Source organism: Globicephala melas, chromosome 16 (genome assembly GCF_963455315.2).
Source record: "Globicephala melas chromosome 16, mGloMel1.2, whole genome shotgun sequence".
NCBI lineage: Eukaryota > Metazoa > Chordata > Mammalia > Artiodactyla > Delphinidae > Globicephala > Globicephala melas.
In genome coordinates, this window is record NC_083329.1 from 5,114,679 (window position 1) to 5,134,573 (window position 19,895).

The 19,895-nt window shown below is 46.0% G+C and overlaps 1 protein-coding gene across 3 annotated transcripts in view; it reads right to left on the reverse strand.

Moving 5' to 3' along the window:
• The window catches only part of DOCK1 (dedicator of cytokinesis 1), a 523,633-nt gene that overhangs the window by 332,271 nt on the left and 171,467 nt on the right, over window positions 1–19,895 (reverse strand). For all 3 annotated transcript variants that reach the window (XM_060286253.1, XM_030832075.2, XM_030832074.2), the window contains 2 exons: window positions 15,534–15,604; window positions 12,803–12,909 (listed from right to left, as the gene is read on the reverse strand). In XM_060286253.1, coding sequence (XP_060142236.1) covers window positions 12,803–12,909; window positions 15,534–15,604 — 178 coding nt within the window. The remainder of the gene's footprint in view (window positions 1–12,802; window positions 12,910–15,533; window positions 15,605–19,895) is intronic.

A 19,895-nucleotide genomic window follows, 5' to 3' on the forward strand; every position in this document is an offset into this window, starting at 1 on the left:
AGGGAGAGGGGAGGGACAAAGTGGGAGTTTGGGACTAACAGTCTTTTTGATTTTGGAACAGCCTTTTGGCCTCACTAAAGTTCAGTTTACCCGTGCACACAGGAAATCATAAAACCCACCTTGCTCACTCTTTGCCTTGAATCTCAGGCGAGTGACTTAAATTCTCTAAAATCCTTAATTGTCCTTCTTTGCAAAATAGGCCTGATATTGTTAACCCCTCGGGTGTACTGTGAGAATTAGATGATATAATGTGTGTGTCTGGCAAGTAGTAAGCATTCAGTAACTAGCAGCTGTCAGTAACACTATTATGCAAAGTCAGCCTTTTCAACAAAGTACACACAGAAAACTAATGCCTTAGAGTTTGCTATCCAGTAGGGTAGCCAGTGAACCCCTGAAATGTAGCTAGCAGTTGAGGAGTAGAATTTCCCATTTCAGTTAATTTTATGCACTATTTTAACTTAAATGGAAAAAAAAGACATCTGATTCAGTTATTGTTAACCACTGTTTGGAACAACGGGAACAACTTGGGTACGTAGGTCTACTTTTCACTGGTAAATTATATTAAATGTTAAGATCAAGCATCTGTGATGAAAATATAGCATCCAAATTGAGATGGGGATAAATGTGAAAAACACATGGATTTCAGAGACTTCGTATGAATCAAGAATGTAAAACATGCCAGTTGTCCTATTTAGATCAAAGTCATGTTGACATGATATTTCAGATAAAATATATTATTAAAATTAATGTCACCAACTGCTTTGTACTTTTTTTTCTTACTGTGGACTGTATAAAATTATCAATTACATACGTAGCTGGCATTCTAACTCGGTTGGACAGCGCAGTCTCGGAGTATGCTAGGAAGCAGATGTTACAGACCTCTTGTGCGATTTCTCATTTTAATAAACCAGTGTTCATCTCTGGAAGGAGAATCAAGGCCACAGCTTCCTCCTGTCAGATCCTCTTCACACGTACAGGACTGCAGGCCTCATCAGTGCCTGGTAGTCTGAGTCAAGGCACAGGCCTGACCCCACAAGGAAGCGAAAACCAGCCAGCACGGTTGGGTTGTCCTGGTTTTCGCTGCCGTGCACAGAAGGGAATGCTGACAGCCCGGAGCAGGCAGCCCATGGGCTCAGACTCCACGCAAATCAGCCGTGGGGATCAGAGGTCCTGCAACACACCAGCCAGCCTTCCGCACCCCCTTTCCCAGTGTGATCCACTATGATTACAGACAGCAATGATTGCACATCTGTTCATCCTCAGCTGTGCAGGCTGAAGCCATTATGATTAATGCTCTGGTAATGGGCACAGAGTAAAAAATATTAATCTTTATAAAAGGTATTCAACAGGCATTATCAGCTTATACATGTCCAAGCAGAATATCCGTCTATAACTCCATTACAGCTCTACATCAAAGCAAGAATGAATCTGTCCATTTAAAACTTTCATTTTATGAACACTAAATAATGTGCTTCGTAGTTTTTAGTTTGGTTACATTAAACAAATGATCCATAAAGTGCATTTAATAACCTTGAGCCTGTTACACAGAACTGAGACCCAGATGAACGCTTTCAATGCGAGTTAAACAGTACGAGCCCCGCAAATGGGGGAGGTTTGCTATTCGTCTTATACAGTCGTCTTACTTTTCAACGATCTAAGAACTCGGCACCCACATGATTCGATTTGTTCAAATAATTCTCTCCTTCCATGCAAATCTTTAAACACCAGAAATAAAGAAAACAGAGCCAGCAATGGAAGGGATCACGGGAGCAATCTACTCGTGTCCAACTTTTACAGATGTGGGAGCCAGGAGCCAGAATAGGGACCAGGAAGCAGCTGAGACAGAGTCAGATGCCTGATCCTGAAGCCAGAGCTCCTCTGACCCACGCATGTGCACCTGTGTGTCAACATGTATGACTCAGGTATCTTTACAGGTCTAATGCAGATTAAACTTTTCCAAGAATTACTTTCATTCACTTTAAGTAAGCTGTGATCATGAGCAGAACCAGGAGGATCAATTCACATCAAGTAACCCTAAGTATGTCAGTTCTCCTTTCTGAACTTCAGTTTCTTTGTCTGTAAAATGGAGTCAATACAACTGCCCAGCACTGTGTTTCGATTCCTACCTCCAGGTAGTACCTCTGTAAGTATTCTGGTAAGAAGATTCTCAGCACCACTTGGCTCAGTGCTGAAATGATCAGAAATAAGATAATCTGCCTGTCAGCTCTGAGGTACCCAATGTCACAAAATTTTAACTGAGTGACAGAGCAATTAAAAGTTTCCTGGAAATTGGAAGTGAACATGGCAAGATACAGATTGTGGAACAATAGGAAAAAGAAGCTGGTCAAAGACACATCTTCTGGATGAAGCCACCGGGCCTCGTAAAAAGTGTGTCATCTGTTGAAAGAACGGAGTGGGGCAGCAGATAGTTTGTATCCTGTAGTTTGGAGAAGTATAATCATAGAGGTGAACCAGCCACTAGTATCATAATAATAAATACTTTGTCAGAAAAAAGAAATGGAAGAAGAACCAATGGAGAAAAGTTTAAAATGAGTCCCATTTAAAAGCAGATGAAAATATTAGAAAGACTCAAACAAAATGCCAGGGAAGATAGTGTGGAAAGTACTGGTCAGACCAGGAATCTATCCTCTGGATGGAAATGCATTTAAGGAGGTGGCTTGGTACATTTGAGAGGAATTCGACGGGTCTGCCTATCCTTGGGCAGAATCTTACCACGTGGAGGATGAGAAAACAAAGAGAGGAAAACAGAGCTGGGGAGTCGTGTGCATGCTTTTACCCAAGAGCGTGAAGCTAACCAAGAACACAGGTTTTGGCCAGTGTGGCCCAGCACACACTCCTCTACTGCTTGCCCCCATACTGAGCTCTACAGTTTAAAAAACAACGTCAAAATCATATGGTCTGTCCGCTTCACCTTGAGGGAAGGACTGGGCCCTCAGGGAGGGGTTTACGCAACAGAAAAAAGTAGGGTCTAGAAGGAGAACATAGGAGACTGCAGGCTGACCTGGGGCTCCTCCAACTGTCCCAGGCAAGTTTCTGTACGCAACACGGTGCACATACAGAGCTAAGCTTGGGGCCGGGAAGGAACCATGAACTGGGGAGACTCAGAGACCTGCCGTCCCAGTGCCAATGTGAGCATGACTGGGTATGGGACAACCAAGGCAGCCTCTTCTAAGACTGCTCTCATGTCCCCAGTATCAAGCGACAGGGACAGGAGTCCACTCAGAGGTGGGTGCAGAACAGAGGGCCTATGATAAAGGCTAACCTATGATAAAGGTTAGAGCAACTACTCTCATGTCCCCAGTATCAAGCGACAGGGACAGGAGTCCACTCAGAGGTGGGTGCAGAACAGAGGGCCTATGATAAAGGCTAACCTATGATAAAGGTTAGACCAACTACAGCCTGAGGAACTTAGCACTGCCAATATGATCACACAGAAAGAGAAGAGAAGACTATGAAAACTCCATAAGCACATGAACACAACACTACATGGTTTATTTATGTTTAATCTATTTATGTGTTTATTTATTCACATACTTGTACTTTATCGTGTTCCATACGGCACTTGAAGTGAATTCAGTTTTCAGAATGCATAACTCTTATGCTGGATGTGAAACAGCTTATGAAAAGAGTAGGGGGTGGATTTGTAACAAGACAACTCCCTAATCAGCACCACGGTGGTGGTGGACAGCTCCCTGCCTGGGATTTTACTTGCAGACTAGGACCTGCTACTTAACTCCTGGGTCGTTATCTGTAAATTAAGAAAATTACTCTTTTCCAATTATGTATTTTTAAACTGATGGCTCTGAAGCCATTCTCAGAGGAATCAAACTTGCTAACCAACAGTCCTGAGCACATGGTAGGTACTCAACAAATTACAATGGAATTGGAATGGATATAATTAAGAAACTGAAATTGAGTTCACCCTCCTAGATTCATTAGGCCATTTCTAAAAAGGCTGCACTGTTTTAACAAATGATCTTTTCAAAAACACATATAATGAAAGCTACAGAGTGATATACAGAATGAGGGATGAAAAAGGTACAGTACTTTTCAGATAAAGATTAAAATTTTCTCAGGGCACGAAAAAAAGAGGAGAAAATTGTATTCATACTCCATCATTACTTAAAGAATTAAGCAACTTTGGGGTTCACAGCTGGTAACGTTCATTAGAAGTCTTCAGCACAACTCTCTAATTAAAGTATTCCAGAATGCTATACGAGTGGTACATTAAGTAATTACGGCATATGAGGGTCCCAACCCCAATTTTTCTTTCTGTGAAAAGCATCCATCAAGTTAACAAACTACTACAGAGTACGTCTGGGTTTAAGAACCCTTTTAGTAAGAGAAATACCTCTCCATTCTCCACAGTGGAGAAGCTCAGGAGATTTTATTTTGATTTATTCATCGATCCAAAGCATTAAGAAGGTATATTTTACTATAGGTCTGTATTAAACACACAGCTTTTCTTTCTACAATTTAAAGCACAACAGATTGATTGACAGGGTAATTATTTTAGAGATATAAAATCTTGGATCGAATCACAGTGAAAACGGTCTAGAAATCTGACTTTGCTAATTCCTACTAGCTAGCCCCAATAGGCATCTGGGCCTTTGCCCTCAGGTTTTAAAGAGCGGCTGTAACTAATGTTTCCACCATTAAAAAGGAGCATTTTACTCTGCTTGACAACTGGAAGAATCATTCACCTTGAAAATAAGAATGAGGAAAATTATTTGAGCTCTCCAGGCCTACATTTTTAAGGAGCTCTGTATTGTTCAAAAATGGAACACAGGGCTTCCCTGGTGGTGCAGTGGTTGAGAGTCCGCCTGCCGAGGCAGAGGACGCGGGTTCGTGCCCCGGTCCGGGAAGATCCCACATGCCGCGGAGCAGCTGGGCCCGTGAGCCATGGCCGCTTGGTCTGCACGTCCAGAGCCTGTGCTCCGCAACGGGAGAGGCCACAACAGTGAGAGGCCTGCGTACTGCAAAAAAAAAAAAAAATGGAACACAAATGGTTCTCATGAACCTAGGGGTAGGACAGGAATAAAGACACAGATGTAGAGAATGAACTTGAGGACACGGGGAGGGGGAAGGGTAAGCTGGGACAAAGTGAGAGAATGGCACTGACATATATACACTACCAAATGTAAAACAGATAGCTAGTGGGAAGCAGCTGCATAGCACAGGGAGATCAGCTCCATGCTTTGGGACCACCTAGAGGGATGGGATAAGGAGGCTGGGAGGGAACCATAAGAGGGAGGGGATATGGGGATATACATACGCAAATAGCTGATTCACTTTGTTATACAGCAGAAACTAACACAACATTGTAGAGCAGATATATTCCAATAAAGATGTTAAAGGAAAAAAGAAAAAAAATGGAACACAAATGAAGTTTATGAGGTTGATGAACACTGTAAAAGGAGCCTACTTGTTATATTGAAGGAAAGAGCTACAGGAATGGCCCGAGAATGAAGGAATGGCACATTTTCCATTCCTACTCACTGCTAGATTCCAAACACCAGAGAAAAAATAAAAAACAAGGTGGCCCCAATGAACAGTAAGCTTAAACCAAAGTAATCCACCAAGAGTATTAAACTAAACTACTATCAAGACTACAAAGGGATTGTCTTACCACTAAATCTTCAAATCTTTATTCTCCAAATCTTACACTATTCTGCAAAAACAAACTTATGACACAAGGTAAGTAGACAGTAAGCTCTAAAGGAAATCTGTCAATTGCTTTGGTCACTTTGAATATGAGAATACGGAAAGGCTAGATCTTGAAAGGCAAGGGAATTCAGCGTTAACTGGAATGAGCTTTCCCAAGGTCTCAGGTTAAGGACTGCAGCAGAAAGCAGCCCATGTGGGTAAGAGCACAACTCCCATCTCAGCTGAAAGTCTTCTTGCAAGGATGTCCAATGCTCTTGACTAATTTAAAAGTTAATGGTATCTAAGGTTGATTTCTTTTATTCCAATTCCTATAACATTAATGTAAAATATCTGTGTGGGCATAAATCCCAAACCTTGGTGTCCTAGTGCCTATTTTAATTTAATTATATTGAAAATTTTCATTTCTATAATAGGATTTAAGCTTTAATTTTCACAGCTTTTGTTAGATACGTGGGCAACAATATAATCACATGGGAACAAAGCTACAAATGTACAAATTAGGAAGCTCTGACCTTTCTGTCTCTTCGTAACTTGCTTTGAAAATCTGCTCACTCCATGCTGCAGATTACATGCAAGAGTCATCTTTTTTGAGAAGCACATAATCTATTTAACCAGCTTTCAAGTAGTCAAGTCACATCTCCAAACAGTGCTTGGAGCCATTACCGCCCATTCATTGGCTGTCCGCACACAGCATGATAATGAGCCCAAGTCCTTCACCTCAGCTGGAGAGGAGGAGCCAGGACAGCCAAGGTGGGTCCCGGCTCCAACGTGGGGATCCACCCTCTGCACATCCTCCATTTCCTGAAACAATGCCAGTTACTCTGACTACAAACTTACATTTGAAAAGACAACCTCATGAAATGCTGTGAAGGCTGGGATTTGCCTCCAAATATCTGGGGCAGGGGGAGGGATGGACTGGGAGTTTGGGATTAGTGGATGCAAGCTATGATATAAAGCATGGATAAACGACGAGTCCCACCGTGTAGGACAGGGAACTATGCTAAAAATCCTGTGATAAACCATAATAGAAAAGAATATGAAAAAGAATGTAGGGGCTTCCCTGGTGGCACAGTAGTTGAGAATCCGCCTGCCGATGCAGGGGACACGGTTTCGAGCCCTGGTCTGGGAAGACCCCACATGCCGCGGAGCAACTGGGCCCGTGCGCCACAACTACTAAGCCTGCGCGTCTGGAGCCTGTGCTCTGCAACAAGAGAGGCCGCGATAGTGAGAGGCCCGCGCACCGCGATGAAGACGGGCCCCCGCTTGCCACAACTAGAGAAAGCCCTCGCACAGAAATGAAGACCCAACACAGCAAAAATAAATTAATTAATAAACTCCTACCCCCAACATCTTCTTTAAAAAAAAAAAAAAAAATGTATGTGTGTGTGTGTGTGTGTGTGTGTGTTTAAGTGAATCACTTTGCTGTACAGCAGAAACTAACACAACCATGTAAAGCAACTATACTTCAATAAAATAAATTTTAAAAAAATATCCGGGGTGGGGGAGGAATGGACTGGGAGTTTGGAATTAGCAGATGCAAACTATGACATACAGGATGAATAAGCAACAAGGTCCCACTGTGTAGGACAGGGAACTATATTCAATATCCTGTGATAAACCATAATGGAAAAGAATATGAAAAAGAATATATATATGTACACACACACATATATGTGTATGTATAAGTGAATCACTTTGCTGTACAGCAGAAACTAACACAACCGTGTAAAGCAACTATACTTCAATAAAATAAATGTAAAGAAAAGTATCCGGAGGAGGAGCATCGAGATAAAAACAAGACCATGACTTGATAGTTCTGAAGCCCAGCGAGGCGTTCATTACACTCTTCTCCTCATTTTCCTATATGTTTAAAATTTTCCGTAATTTTAACAAAGAGCTATCTTGAGTCCAGAGGTAGAGTTGAGCTGTCCCCTCTGCCACTTCATCTTTCCACAAAACAGAGGAATAATAAAATCAGAGGCAAAAAGAAGACAATCTTAAAAAAAAAAAAAAAAAAAGCCCCATAACATTGTAAAGCAACTATACCCCAATGAAAATTTAACATAGATAGATGAGGGCTTACCATGGCCCCTGGCACACAGTAAGAGCTCAGCACTATTTAACTATCATAATTATCATCTGCATCCAGACCTCAGCACAGTGGATGGGACACCAGAGACCCCAAAGCAGTTGCCTGGGAGGCCAGAGATGGTTTCCTGGGTAGATGCAATCATATAAAAAAAAAAAAAAGAGAAGACGACAATCTTAATTTTATAAAACTGCTCACAGATGACCCTCCGTATCTTAACTCTCTCACTTATCTCTTTCTGTTACTCCTCCTCAAAGACACCTCCTTCCTGCTCCATGATCCATCCATTCAGAGCCCAGACGGAGAGAGACAGCCAGCTTCCCCGTGTGAACACAAGGCCTCTCCTCCCTCAGATCAAGGGAACTACATATGCATGTCACGCTTCCTTCTCTGCACCGCTCCCTGGGGAAAGAAGTGCTGCATTTGAACATGAGATAAATATGCACTGTGAGCCAGGCACTGTTCTAGGCACCAGCGATGGAGGAACAGCAAGATGAACAAGAAGGCCATGCTCCAAGGCCTCTCATTTTAAGGAAGGACCAGAGAAAACAAGCAAGCCAAGAAGTAAAACCAGGCAATGATTGCACGCTGTGGGGAGTGGCAGAAGGAGCCCAGGGGCAGTGTGTCTGGGGACATTTTATTTATGCAGGGTGATCAGAGCACCTCTCGGAGGAAGCTCGCTATGTAATCCCTTCCAGTATTTGGTCCAGGTCTATTTTCTTTTGCCCCATATTTGACATGATAGCCCCGCACCCGCCACGAGGGCAGGGTCTCACCGGCCATTCTTCTAATGAATCCTCAACAAAAATGAAAAGACATGGCTAACGTTTCTTGAATGTTCACGAAACACTCAATGTAAATCTCAGTACCACATACGTATTAATCTTCAAGATACGTAACGGAGGCAAGAAGAAAAGGGCAGCTGGAGAAATTGAAGCCTGGAGGGTAACTTACCCGAGGTCACTGAGTTAGCAGGTAACAGAGGCAGGATCTGAACCCAGGCAATGTGATCACAGAGCCCACACACACTCTCAATCCTCTCGTGAGCTGCCTGCCCTCATCCCAGCAAGGGCTTCAGACATGCGTAGTTCTTTAGTAATGAGGCAGTAAAATCATTTACAGGAGAAATGATGCAAATCAGTCATTCATTTTATTTTTTAAGCAAAGCAAAGGGAGAGAGACATGTCCTCAGAGCAGAGGCTAATGTGACTGGCAACCAACCATGCACTCTGAGTCGCTGGACACCTGCCGAGGGGCTGGACCACTGGCATGGTCAGTAATCTACTGTGGCAGACGTGCAGGAGGGCCAGGTCCACACACATCTTCTGAACAGGCTTCTTAAATTTGGGGGGGGGGCGGGGGTTCTACATTTTGAGCTCTCTTTCCCCAGTACAGAAGCCAGAACTCGAATCCACAGCCACCCTTGCAGCTACAACTGTGTTCCAGGTTCTGCCAAGGAGGCACGACTTCTCAGGATGGCAACTGGAAATGAGCAGCGGGAGGACAGCTCTGTAAAGAACTCTCATTTCCTTCGGACCAGGGTGGAGGCTGCAGAGGCAGCGGGAGTTGCAAGGTCCTGATTCAGAAGGAGCCTTACAGCTGGCACGGCTGGGAACAGATGGCAGTGACAGCAGCTGTGGTGTCCACACTAGCTGGGGCCAAACACAACCCGATTTGCCAAAAGACACATCTCCTGTTGTAGCCTAACAAACCCAGCAGGATGCACCCTCGGTCTTCTGGTCCTTAAAGAGGACAGAAGAGGAGCCAGGCTGAGCCAACCAGGGCCCTGGAAGCCTTGACCTGCTGGGACCCAAACCTGCCACAGGAAGGCTTTCCTGCAGAGGAGCAATGGCAGCTTCAGAATTCACTGCCAGCCTCACTGCACCCAGATCAGCTTCCCACTTCCATCAAAGTAAGACTCTCAAAACGACGCAATAATTTTGATATTGGAGGGAGATAGAAAGAAACATTTCAGAGCAAAGCAACAAAGTGAGTCTCTTCTATGAGTGAAGCAACACACATGCTGATGAGCAAAGACGTGCCCTGGAGCCCAACAGAGGAACCGGAGGAGCCAGACAGGGATGCGCTCTGGCCACATCCCCCAGAGAACACTGACGACGGTCTGGCACACCCAGTAGCTTGTGCAGCTAAACCTAGTTACAGCACGTTCCAAAAATCTAGACACGAAGGGAGTTAGTTTGACTGATTCCACGTGGATATTCCAGAAATCTAGACACGAAGGGAGCTAGCTTGACCGATTCCACTTGGATCAGGAAAGAGGACACGGACAACTGCATTTTTTTACAAGTTAACAAGAAATGGAACGAGGCAAGAAAATCACAGCCATCATATCTCACCAGAAAATGGTTTGGCTTTAAATATTGATACCAAATGTGGCACAGAATATTTTGCACAAGTAATGACATCTTCGTAAGAACAGACCAACTGGATGATTTCCAGTGATAAACCTTTCCTGACAAGGAGGTAAGATGGCTCTGGGTAACTTTGAAGAAGCAGAGAGCCTAAAGATGAGAAAAATCTGGGCTGTCCTTGCTGTCTTCACCCAGAAACATTCTTAAAACTCAAGCCTGTAAGCGCGGCCATTTTCACATTGGACAACGCATCCTGAAATGCTTCCACGCAGCCAGTGAGCGTCCGGAAGTACATTTGCACTGAAGATTATGGCTTAGACAATGTCGACTGATTGGACAATTCTAGAACTGCTTGTAAGACATGAAGCTTCAGGCTAATTTTGGCTCACTTTGCCCGTGATAATTGTGGACTCATATATTTCCTACAATCTCCTTTACTACGTTGGGTGTAACTGACTATTAAGATTAAATTCCTACCTTTGCAGTATCTAGAAAGATACTAAGTTAATAATTCCAAAATGTTACACATCCTGACAAGACCCCGTCAAACAAAGCTAAATATTTATTTGCATGCTGCATTATTTCCAAAACAAGACTTAAGGCAGTCTATGATAAAAGACTTACAGAACAGGAGTGAAAATAGAAATGGAGCACAGTAAAGAGAATCACAACTGCCAAATACAACGGCTGATATAATTTGCAAAAATAAATACTAAGTTTGCCTTCAAGCTATCTACTAGCTAAAGAAATAAAGTGTCCATAGAAGAAAACATTTCCTTGAAATACACTCCTTAAGAAGATCTATTTTAAAGATTTTTGGTTGAACCATTTAAGCCTTAGGTCCTTATGCAAAGGACGTGGAACAAAGTTTTGCAACAGAAATTTTGAAATGTACGTAATATGTCCTCAAGAAGGTCATCCCTGTACCAACACTCAATAAAAGCCAAGCACAGTCAATCCGTGATAACTGTTATTTTTTTGATAACTGTTAGCTCAGTGAAGGCACCGGTGGTGGCAGCGATGGTGATGGTGACGGTGGTGGTCGTGGTGGTGTGTGTTTTTGCGTGTCTTGGGGTTGGATGGTTGGAAGGAGAGATATTAGTAAGCTACCTAATAAGACCCAGATATAAAAGTTTCAGGGGACTTCACCTACTGTGGTATAAAGTTTAGTCAATATGGAAAGAAACAACGAAGCAGCATCTCCACCTATCGCCTCATGCCTCCCTGGAGTCTCACAAAGTCCCAAGCTTTAGAAGACACCTGAAGAATAAGCAATTCAATATCCAGCCTTCCAAGAAGAGCCTGAAATACTGACAGCTGGGATTACTGGCTTAAGGCGATTCATGGGCTTTGAGTCCCAAATAACGGCGACACAGTTGACTTTCTTTTATGCAAGTGAGAAAGAGATGTCTGTTTGGAAGGGCTGCAAAAAGCTACTCCCTTCTTGGTTTGATGTGTTTTCTCCAGAAGAACACTCCCACCCAAATGAAGTCTTAACATTTCCTCTTGACATAAGCCTTAGCTGTAAGTGCAGACTCCAGTGAATTGTATAAAGTTAAATCAAGAAATAAGATTAAAAACATAGGGTCCAGTAGTCTAGATGGTACAAAGGACTAATCCAGACACACACTGAGTTCTCAACCGGGACATCTCAGGACTGAGCTGCTCCAGCCCTGAAACAACACCACACGTGAGGACAAAAGAAGATGAACAGAACAGCCAAACGTCCAGACACAAATGGAATAGAATAAATGTATGCCTCTCCATCAGAATGTCACTCAACAGTCTTCACATTTGTCTCCAGTAAGTGAGGAAGGTTGTGGAATTATGCAAAGGTCTTAAGCTTTCAATAAAACTTCTTGACAAGTGTAAAATATTAATCCAATCTGTCCAAACAGAAAGAAAGTGATTAATTAAAAGGGTAGGGAGATAACGTGTGGAAATGTGAGGTGTTCCTTGGGATAAATGAGTTGAGGAATCATTGAAATTCTTTTTCCTTTGAGCAGGGTTTGAAGAAACCCTGTCACAGAATGCAAAGTTCAGGCTAAGACATAACCATGACTTCTACATTTAAAGAAAATTTGAAATTTTTTGTTGCAATCATCTCAATGGAGGACGGTGATTGCCTCCCCAGGACAGATAATCGCACATCTTACAGGCTACAATGTATGCTGATTACCCTAGGGCTCTGGTGTGCACCTAAATTCCAAACTACAAGGTTTGTGCCTTCATTCTTCAATGATCTATTACCTACAGTATATGCCAATTACCATTCTCTGGTAAGGGCTAAATCTTCCTGTCTTGTAATGGAGCTGTTTTAATTGGCTGCAACCTCCCCACTCCTTTCTTTTTTTTTTTGGGGGGTACGCAGACCTCCCACTGCCGCAGCCTCTCCCATCACGGAGCACAGGCTCCGGACGCACAGGCTCAGCGGCCACGGCTCATGAGCCCAGCCGCTCTGCGGCATGTGGGATCCTCCCGGACCGGGGCACAAACCCGTGTCCCCTGCATCGGCAGGTGGACTCTCAACCACTGCGCCACCAGGGAAGCCCCTCCCCACTCCTTTCGACAAAAAAAGAGAGAATTCAGACGGGGCGAGGTCTACAGACAATGACAAATGTGACAATTTAAGGATTCTCAGGGTTTCACTCACCATGCTGTGTGAAGAGGTCACTGTGAATTATTTCAATCAAGCAATATAGCTTCTGAATGGTCAGCAAACCCACGGGAACATTTAGGATGAAATCAGTAAACATTTTGCTATAAAAGGAAAAACACAAGTGAAAAGAGACGCTGGAAATACTGCAAAATGACCCAGTGGGACACAAGACAGTACCGAGACGCAGGTTCAGTGAACGGTCATTAGATGCCACCAGAACGTTGGAATAGGCCCATTATACAATATGGGCCGAAATCTCTTCCAAAAGAATGATGCTTTAGAATGTTATTTTTCACTTCACACCCACTAAAATGGCTATAATCCGAAAGAGAGCCAGTAACAAGTGTTGACTAGGATGTGAAGAAACTGGTACCCTCATACCATGCTGGTGGGAATGCAAGACGGGGCAGCCACTTTGGAATAATGCTTGGCAGTTCCCGAAAATGTTAAACATAGATACCATACGACCCAGCATTTCAACTTCTAGGTATATACCCAAAAGAAATGAAAATATTTATCCACACAAGACCCTGTGTATGAATCATAGCAACGTTATTCATAACGCTTGAAAAGTGGAAAAACCCAGACGTCCATCAACTGATGACTGGATAAACATAATGCAGCAGATCCACACAATCCACCCATAAAAGGGAATGAAATCCTGACATGAACAGACCTTGAAAACATTATGCTAAGTGAAAAGAAGCTAGTCACAAAAGGTCACGTATATCATACGATTCCATTTATAGGAGATGCCCAGAAAAGGTAAATCTATGCACACAGTAAGTAGGTCAGTAGTTGCCTAGAGCTGGGGTGGGAGTGGGCAATGACTCTTACTGGGCACGAGGAATCTTACTGGGGTGACAAAACTGTTCTAACAGTAGATGATGGTGATGGGGTAGAAGTCTCCTTCCTGATGTGGGAAAACAAGATGTCTTCAGCACAGGGGTCGACTGTAAAATAAAAACTGTAATGCTGAATTCTTTTAGGGGTGTATGGACGTGTGTGTTAGTGTGTGTGCACACACGCTGGCACACGAAAGATAACTAGGAAGATCCAGATCCTCGTGGAATTAACTTTGAGTTATTCTCCTCTGTGATCTCTTCTGTTTCATCAAAACATGACTCAATTTTCTAAACAGGGAAAAATACATCCATGATTTTCAATGTCATTTTTTAAAAAAATCAGTAGGTAAGGTGTTGAAGAGGAACCCACGCACGCAGAGTCAAGGGCCCAAGAGCAGATGGGACCGGTCCTGGGGAAGGGAGTCTTCCCCGGATCTCCAAGCACAAGGCACAAGCGCCCGTTGTGAACATGGACGTCACCCCTCTAGTGAGCAAAGGCCTGGTCCCCATGCCCCAGGAGGACAGGCCCAGAGTATGGCCATGGCCCACCCAACTGCAGCTCCCCCCTCGTCCTCTGTTTCTCCAGACCTGAGGTTCTCAAACAGCAGCATTCATTGAAAGTGTCTGGAGGCATCATTAAAACCAAAGAGCTGGGCCCCGCCCCCAATTCCTAATTCAGAAGATCTGGGAAGGAACCCAAGATGCAGCAAATTCCCAGGGGCTGCGGATATCGCCATTGTCTGGACCACTGCCTGAGAGCCGGGCTGCAGGCACAGAGCACACGGAGACCCGGGAGGGCAGACCTGTTGCCCGTGGGCCCATCTGTGCCTCCTTTTCTCATTTAGAACCTGCTAAACTATAACCAGTATTGCCAGTGCCTGGGAGCAAAAATAAATGTGTCCACGCAGGACACTAAATCCTCAGGCACATCAGACACGTGATGATTCGTGGGGAGAGCAGCTTCCCAAAAGCCCCTCACCCTTCACTTCCAGGGCATGAGTGACCTATGGTGGACATAAAGTACAGAAAGGTGACTGTTTTTCATTCCGCTTAACCACCCGACGGACAGGTGACCCTTTACTAATATTTAGGTGGACTTTTCTGGCTGGTCAAGAGATGCCACCACCTGCAGGTAAGTTTATTGTGTCAAACGTTAAATCAAAACCCAAACAAGGAGCAGACGAGGGTTGTGCTGCGGATGTCTGGGGTCACAGAGGCTGTGCACCCACGTGCTCGTGACACCTCTTTCCCAAATGCAGTGACATCTGCACAGTAGACAACTGAGACCGAGCTTGGATGGGGACGGTGGCAAAATCGGAAGGTGAAACGAAGGATTCGGTCCCCAGCCTGACTCCTCCACCTGAAAGCCAGTGTCCAGCTTGCCCAGAGTTTGTTTTGGTTTGGTTTTCATTTTACTATAACCTGAGCTGACAACTTGCGGCTCCTGTCTGAGGCTCACAGCCCTTGGGCAGGAGCCCCCAGAAAGAAGCTGTATGGTAATGAGGTAGAGGAGGTGAGACACCAATATTAAAGCTCCCGAGTCAAAACGTTTAGGTGCTGAAACCCAAACCCAAACCCAAGAACCACTTATGGAATTTTAAAGTCTAAAGGATGCAAAATGCCCAATTTGTATTATGTATGCATGAGGCCATAAATAATCTTCTAAAGAAAATATTGTGACTGTTGATAGAAGACACCTTTTCCACATAAAGACATAATGAGCAAAGTGTCACAGACACCATCACTAGAACATGTTCCAGAAAGAGTCAGGGCACTGAACTATGTGGACATGAGACAACCCAAGCATCCCGTGAACTAACGCCCTCAAAAGGAGGCCAAGCGTGGCACACGGGAAGCCTTCGCCTTGGGTGCTTCCTTACCTGAGCTCTTTGGGATCAAATACCAATTTCACATCGTTGACAATGGTTGGCAAGTATTTCAGCGCTGCACCCTGCAAACCAAGAACAAAGAAGAACGTTGAGCCTAAGGCAGTTGGCAAATCTTCACACGAAGTTGTAATTACTTTGAAAAACCACACACATACCAAAAAAACAAAGATCACTTTCCTGATGAGAAGCTGATGGTTAAACACAACAAAAATTGAGGGGAAAAAACACAGCCTCTGATCCACAAACAGTGGAGATGTGTTGACATGGATATCCTGACACATAATAGAAGTGATATGAGCAGAAGCCAACATTCAATGCTCGCTCACGAACGCCTATACTGTACCAAGCTTTTATGTGATTTTCCCCTTTACCCAAAGGAAATCCTAGCAAATGAAGACCTGTGCCCCCAGAAGAACCCCCCACCCACAAATTCACTGTAGCTCTGCCACACTCAACAATGAGAATGACTGCCTTTGCTCCATTCCAGAAATGACTGCCTGTATATCTAGGTCCCTGAACTTGGAATCACTTTCTTCTTTAGTAACTTTATCTCCTATATTCACATTCTGTATCTTCTAGAAAACCCACACTTGCAGAAAATAAGAGTGATGGTAATAATGATAGATGCTAATACATGCTCTGCCGCTGTGCTACACCAGTGTATATTTTATCTTTAATTCCAACAGACCTCCTACAGGGAGTTAGCTGTGCAGGAAGGCAAGGAAACTGACAACGGAGATGTTAATTACTTTGCCCCTGATCACACAGGTAGCACTGAACTGAGCTAGAATTAAAATTCAGTTTGGTGGGAAGCCAGGGCCTCAGCCCACCCTCATCTATATGCGATTGGGAAAAGGTCCTGGATTTTAAATGTTCTGACCCTGGCTGGGACGCCCCCCTCTGCCTCTGACTCTAAGTGACTCCTTCTACCAGGGGGGGCTCCCCCTTCCTGAATGAAATGGAGGAAATAATACCCATGTCAAACACCTCCAGGGGCTGCAATAAAGCTCAAAATCTAATTGAAAAGAGAACTGGATAACACTTTGAACACTGGAAAATGCCACACCTATTACCTAAACAGCTGTTAGCATTGTTTTCCAAAAGCAAGTAGGCAGAAACCCACCTTAAACGGATTACCCTGAATATATATGGTCAACCAATTTGCAACAAGGGACAAAGGTGCCCCCTTGGCCAGCACCAAATAAAATTCCTTCCATACCTCACATCCTATATAAAAATTCACTTGAAATGGATCATAGATCTTATATTCTTAAAACTATAAAACGTCTAGAAGAAGATACTTGTGACTTCGGGCTAAGCAAAGATTTCTTTCACATGATACCAAAAGCAAAATCTGTAAAAGAAAAAAACTGGATCCATTGTACATCATCAAAATGAAGAATTCCTGCTCTTCAAAAGAACTTCTGCTGAGACAACAAAGACAAGCCACACACGGGGAGAAAATAATCGCAAAGCGAGTAAAGTCACAAGCGAAGTGAAGCTATTTTGCCAGGATTTGAAGCCAGTCCACCTCCAAGCCCCTCATGCCTTAACGCGCCACAGTCAAGATGATCAAGGACAGGTAAGCCAAGTTTACCTCTAAATCTGCACTACAGAATTAGTGGTGTTTTTCCCCAGGTGTTAACCCTGTCCTTCAATGCCGGCCAGATCAAGGAATTCCAACTCTCTGCTTTGAGATGCAACTTTTTTTTTTTTTTTTAAGCGGTACGAGAGCCTCTCACTGCTGTGGCCTCTCCCGCTGCAGAGCACAGGCTCTGGACGCGCGGGCTCAGCGGCCATGGCTCACAGGCCCAGTCGCTCCGCGGCATGTGGGATCTTCCCGGACCGGGGCACGAACCCGCGTCCCCTGCATCGGCAGGCGGACTCTCAACCACTGCGCCACCAGGGAAGCCCGAGATGCAACTTTTGAAAAGAACCTTAAATAGAAATAATTTCATTCTGGCTTCCAAAGTTCTGCTTCAAATACCTTAGAGTTGCTTTGAAAAAATAAAAAAATATTTACTGTGACGTTTAATAATAAGTGTTTGCACAGCTGAGTGCTCGGACCAGAAAGTGTCTTGTCTAGTTTGTGAGGGTCCCGCAGGCGAGGATGCATCAGCATAATGCGTTTTAGCCTGTACCCCACGAAGCACCATCTGCCTGGAGCAGCGTGATAAATACCATCTTACCAGGACAAACAGCGGCAAACAAGACAGACCTTCGTGGCCCACCCTCTGCTCGCTGCCCGGGGGCCGCCGGGCGCTGAAGGCTCCCCGACCCGAGGTCAGGCGACACCCACAGAGGGAGGGCTGTACCCGCGGAGACTCCCAAATGCTGCTTAACAGGGAACTCTGCCGAACTGAGCCAGAGCCTAGGGACGTCGCGCTTTACAGTTTATGAGGGTCACAGAGAACAGAGAGCAACCGCGAGCCCACGTCAGTCCTGGATAACATAACAAGGACAGACAGACAGAATGAAGCGAAGGCGAGGGCGTGCCCCCACACCCCATTTCCAGCTCTGTTCTCTCTGTACTCCGGCGGTCGTGGGCTCTTTTCCACCTTCTGCCCTCCCCCAGTGACCGTCTCAGCCTCTCTTCGCTCTCCTCCAGCCCAGGATCCCACCCCCTTTTCGCTCAGCTCACCTCCTGCTTCAGGGAAAACCAAAACCATCAAAACAGGCTGGGCAGTTCTGCCCACCACTCAAGCCAAAACGAGCCGGATGCCCGGCCTCTGCCTGTCCCTCCAGGCAGATGGAGGGAGCACCTCCCTCCACGGGGTGGGGGTGGCGGGATCCTGCCCGCTGGGCACGGCCCCTGCCCCACCGTCTGATCGAGCACCTCCTGCATTTTCCTCCACACTCCAGCCCATGCCAGCCTCTCCCCTTGAAGGCACCCAGAGCCCCAGGCTCCCCACCGCCCAGCCCGGCACAGACGGCTCCCAAGCTGTGCACTCACCCCGGTGTCTAGTAACCAACGCACTCCCCAGACCTCTCCAGCCGCCATCAAGTCTCCATTCCTGCCGAGGCCACAGTGACTCCAGGCCTTCGCTTAGGTGACCTTCCCGTGACACTGCTGTGACCCCTCATATTCCGGAGCATCCACAGCCCTCACTGCCAGGGCGATCACCTTCCTCTGTCCCCTGCCCCTCCCTTAAAGGTGGGTGTCCTTGCAGTCCCATTCTAGACTTTTCTCCCCCCTCTCCATACCCCTCAGGAAGCCCCCTTCGGCCAGCTTCAGACGCCTAATGCCTGTCTCCCAGGTCACCTCTCTCCTGAGCTTCACACTCACACACCCGACGGCCACTGGACTCGTGGCTGCCCCACAGATGCTGCAAACTCCCCCTGCCTTAGAGGGGGCCCTACCCTTCATCCCGGTGCTCCAGGCTCAGGGCGCTGCACCCGGGAGCCTCCAGGTCACATGCTCAGGATGCTGTGTCTTTGGCACAGCCCACTTCTGACCAATCACAGAGCCTGGTGGATCCTCACTCTTCCACACGCCCTGCCTCTACGGCCTTCTCCATTTCTATAGTGTCCACCACCTGGCCCCCGCCTCTTGTGTCTCCCTCCGGCAGGAAGGCACGGCCTCCTAAGGGGCCTCCCGCCTCTGCTCTGACCTCCTCAAGGTCACGTCCCACGCGCAGCCAGAGGAGCTTTCCTAAGATGCAAATCTAACTGAGATGCTTGGGTGGCAATGCCCTGCTCCTGGGATACAGGCCTGACCACCCAGCATCCTCAGAGGCCCGGGCCCCACCTCCCCCATGTCCCAGTCAGGGGCCTCCACCTCCACCTGCAGGACCGTTTCCAACAATGTGGAGCCTCTTTCCGTCTCCCCCATGCTACGGACATCTCTGCCAGCTCCGAGGCTGTGCCCATGCTGTTCCCTCCTCCTGGGTCACTGTTCCCCCCACTCCTGCCCCGGTCCTAAACACGCAGAGGTAACCTCGTGACTCCTCAGCCCTTAGCCATTGTTTTCCTCAAGACACACGGATTCCGGGTCAGCCATCGAGGACTATTACCGCGCTGGGCCGTGTGTCTGTAGCCCCCCGACCAGGGTCTCACGGCTGTGGCCCGGCCAAGGACCCTAGACACAGCAGAGCCTCCATGACTCCCGGACCCACAGAGCTTTGCCCAAAAGCACCTCTTTAACCTCCAGAGACTCTGCACCTCTTTGCACCCACTGAAATCGGCCTCGTCAGCTGAGAGACCCAGCTGTATCCCCTCCAGGAAGATGAGCAGCCAGAAGAGGCCGAGGGAACCCTGAGGTCCCCCCAGTGCAGCCCAAGCCTCCTGAGAAAGCGCGTGCCATCCGCCACTCTCGTTAAGGGCGCAGCCCGCTTTGCCCATTTCTAACACTGG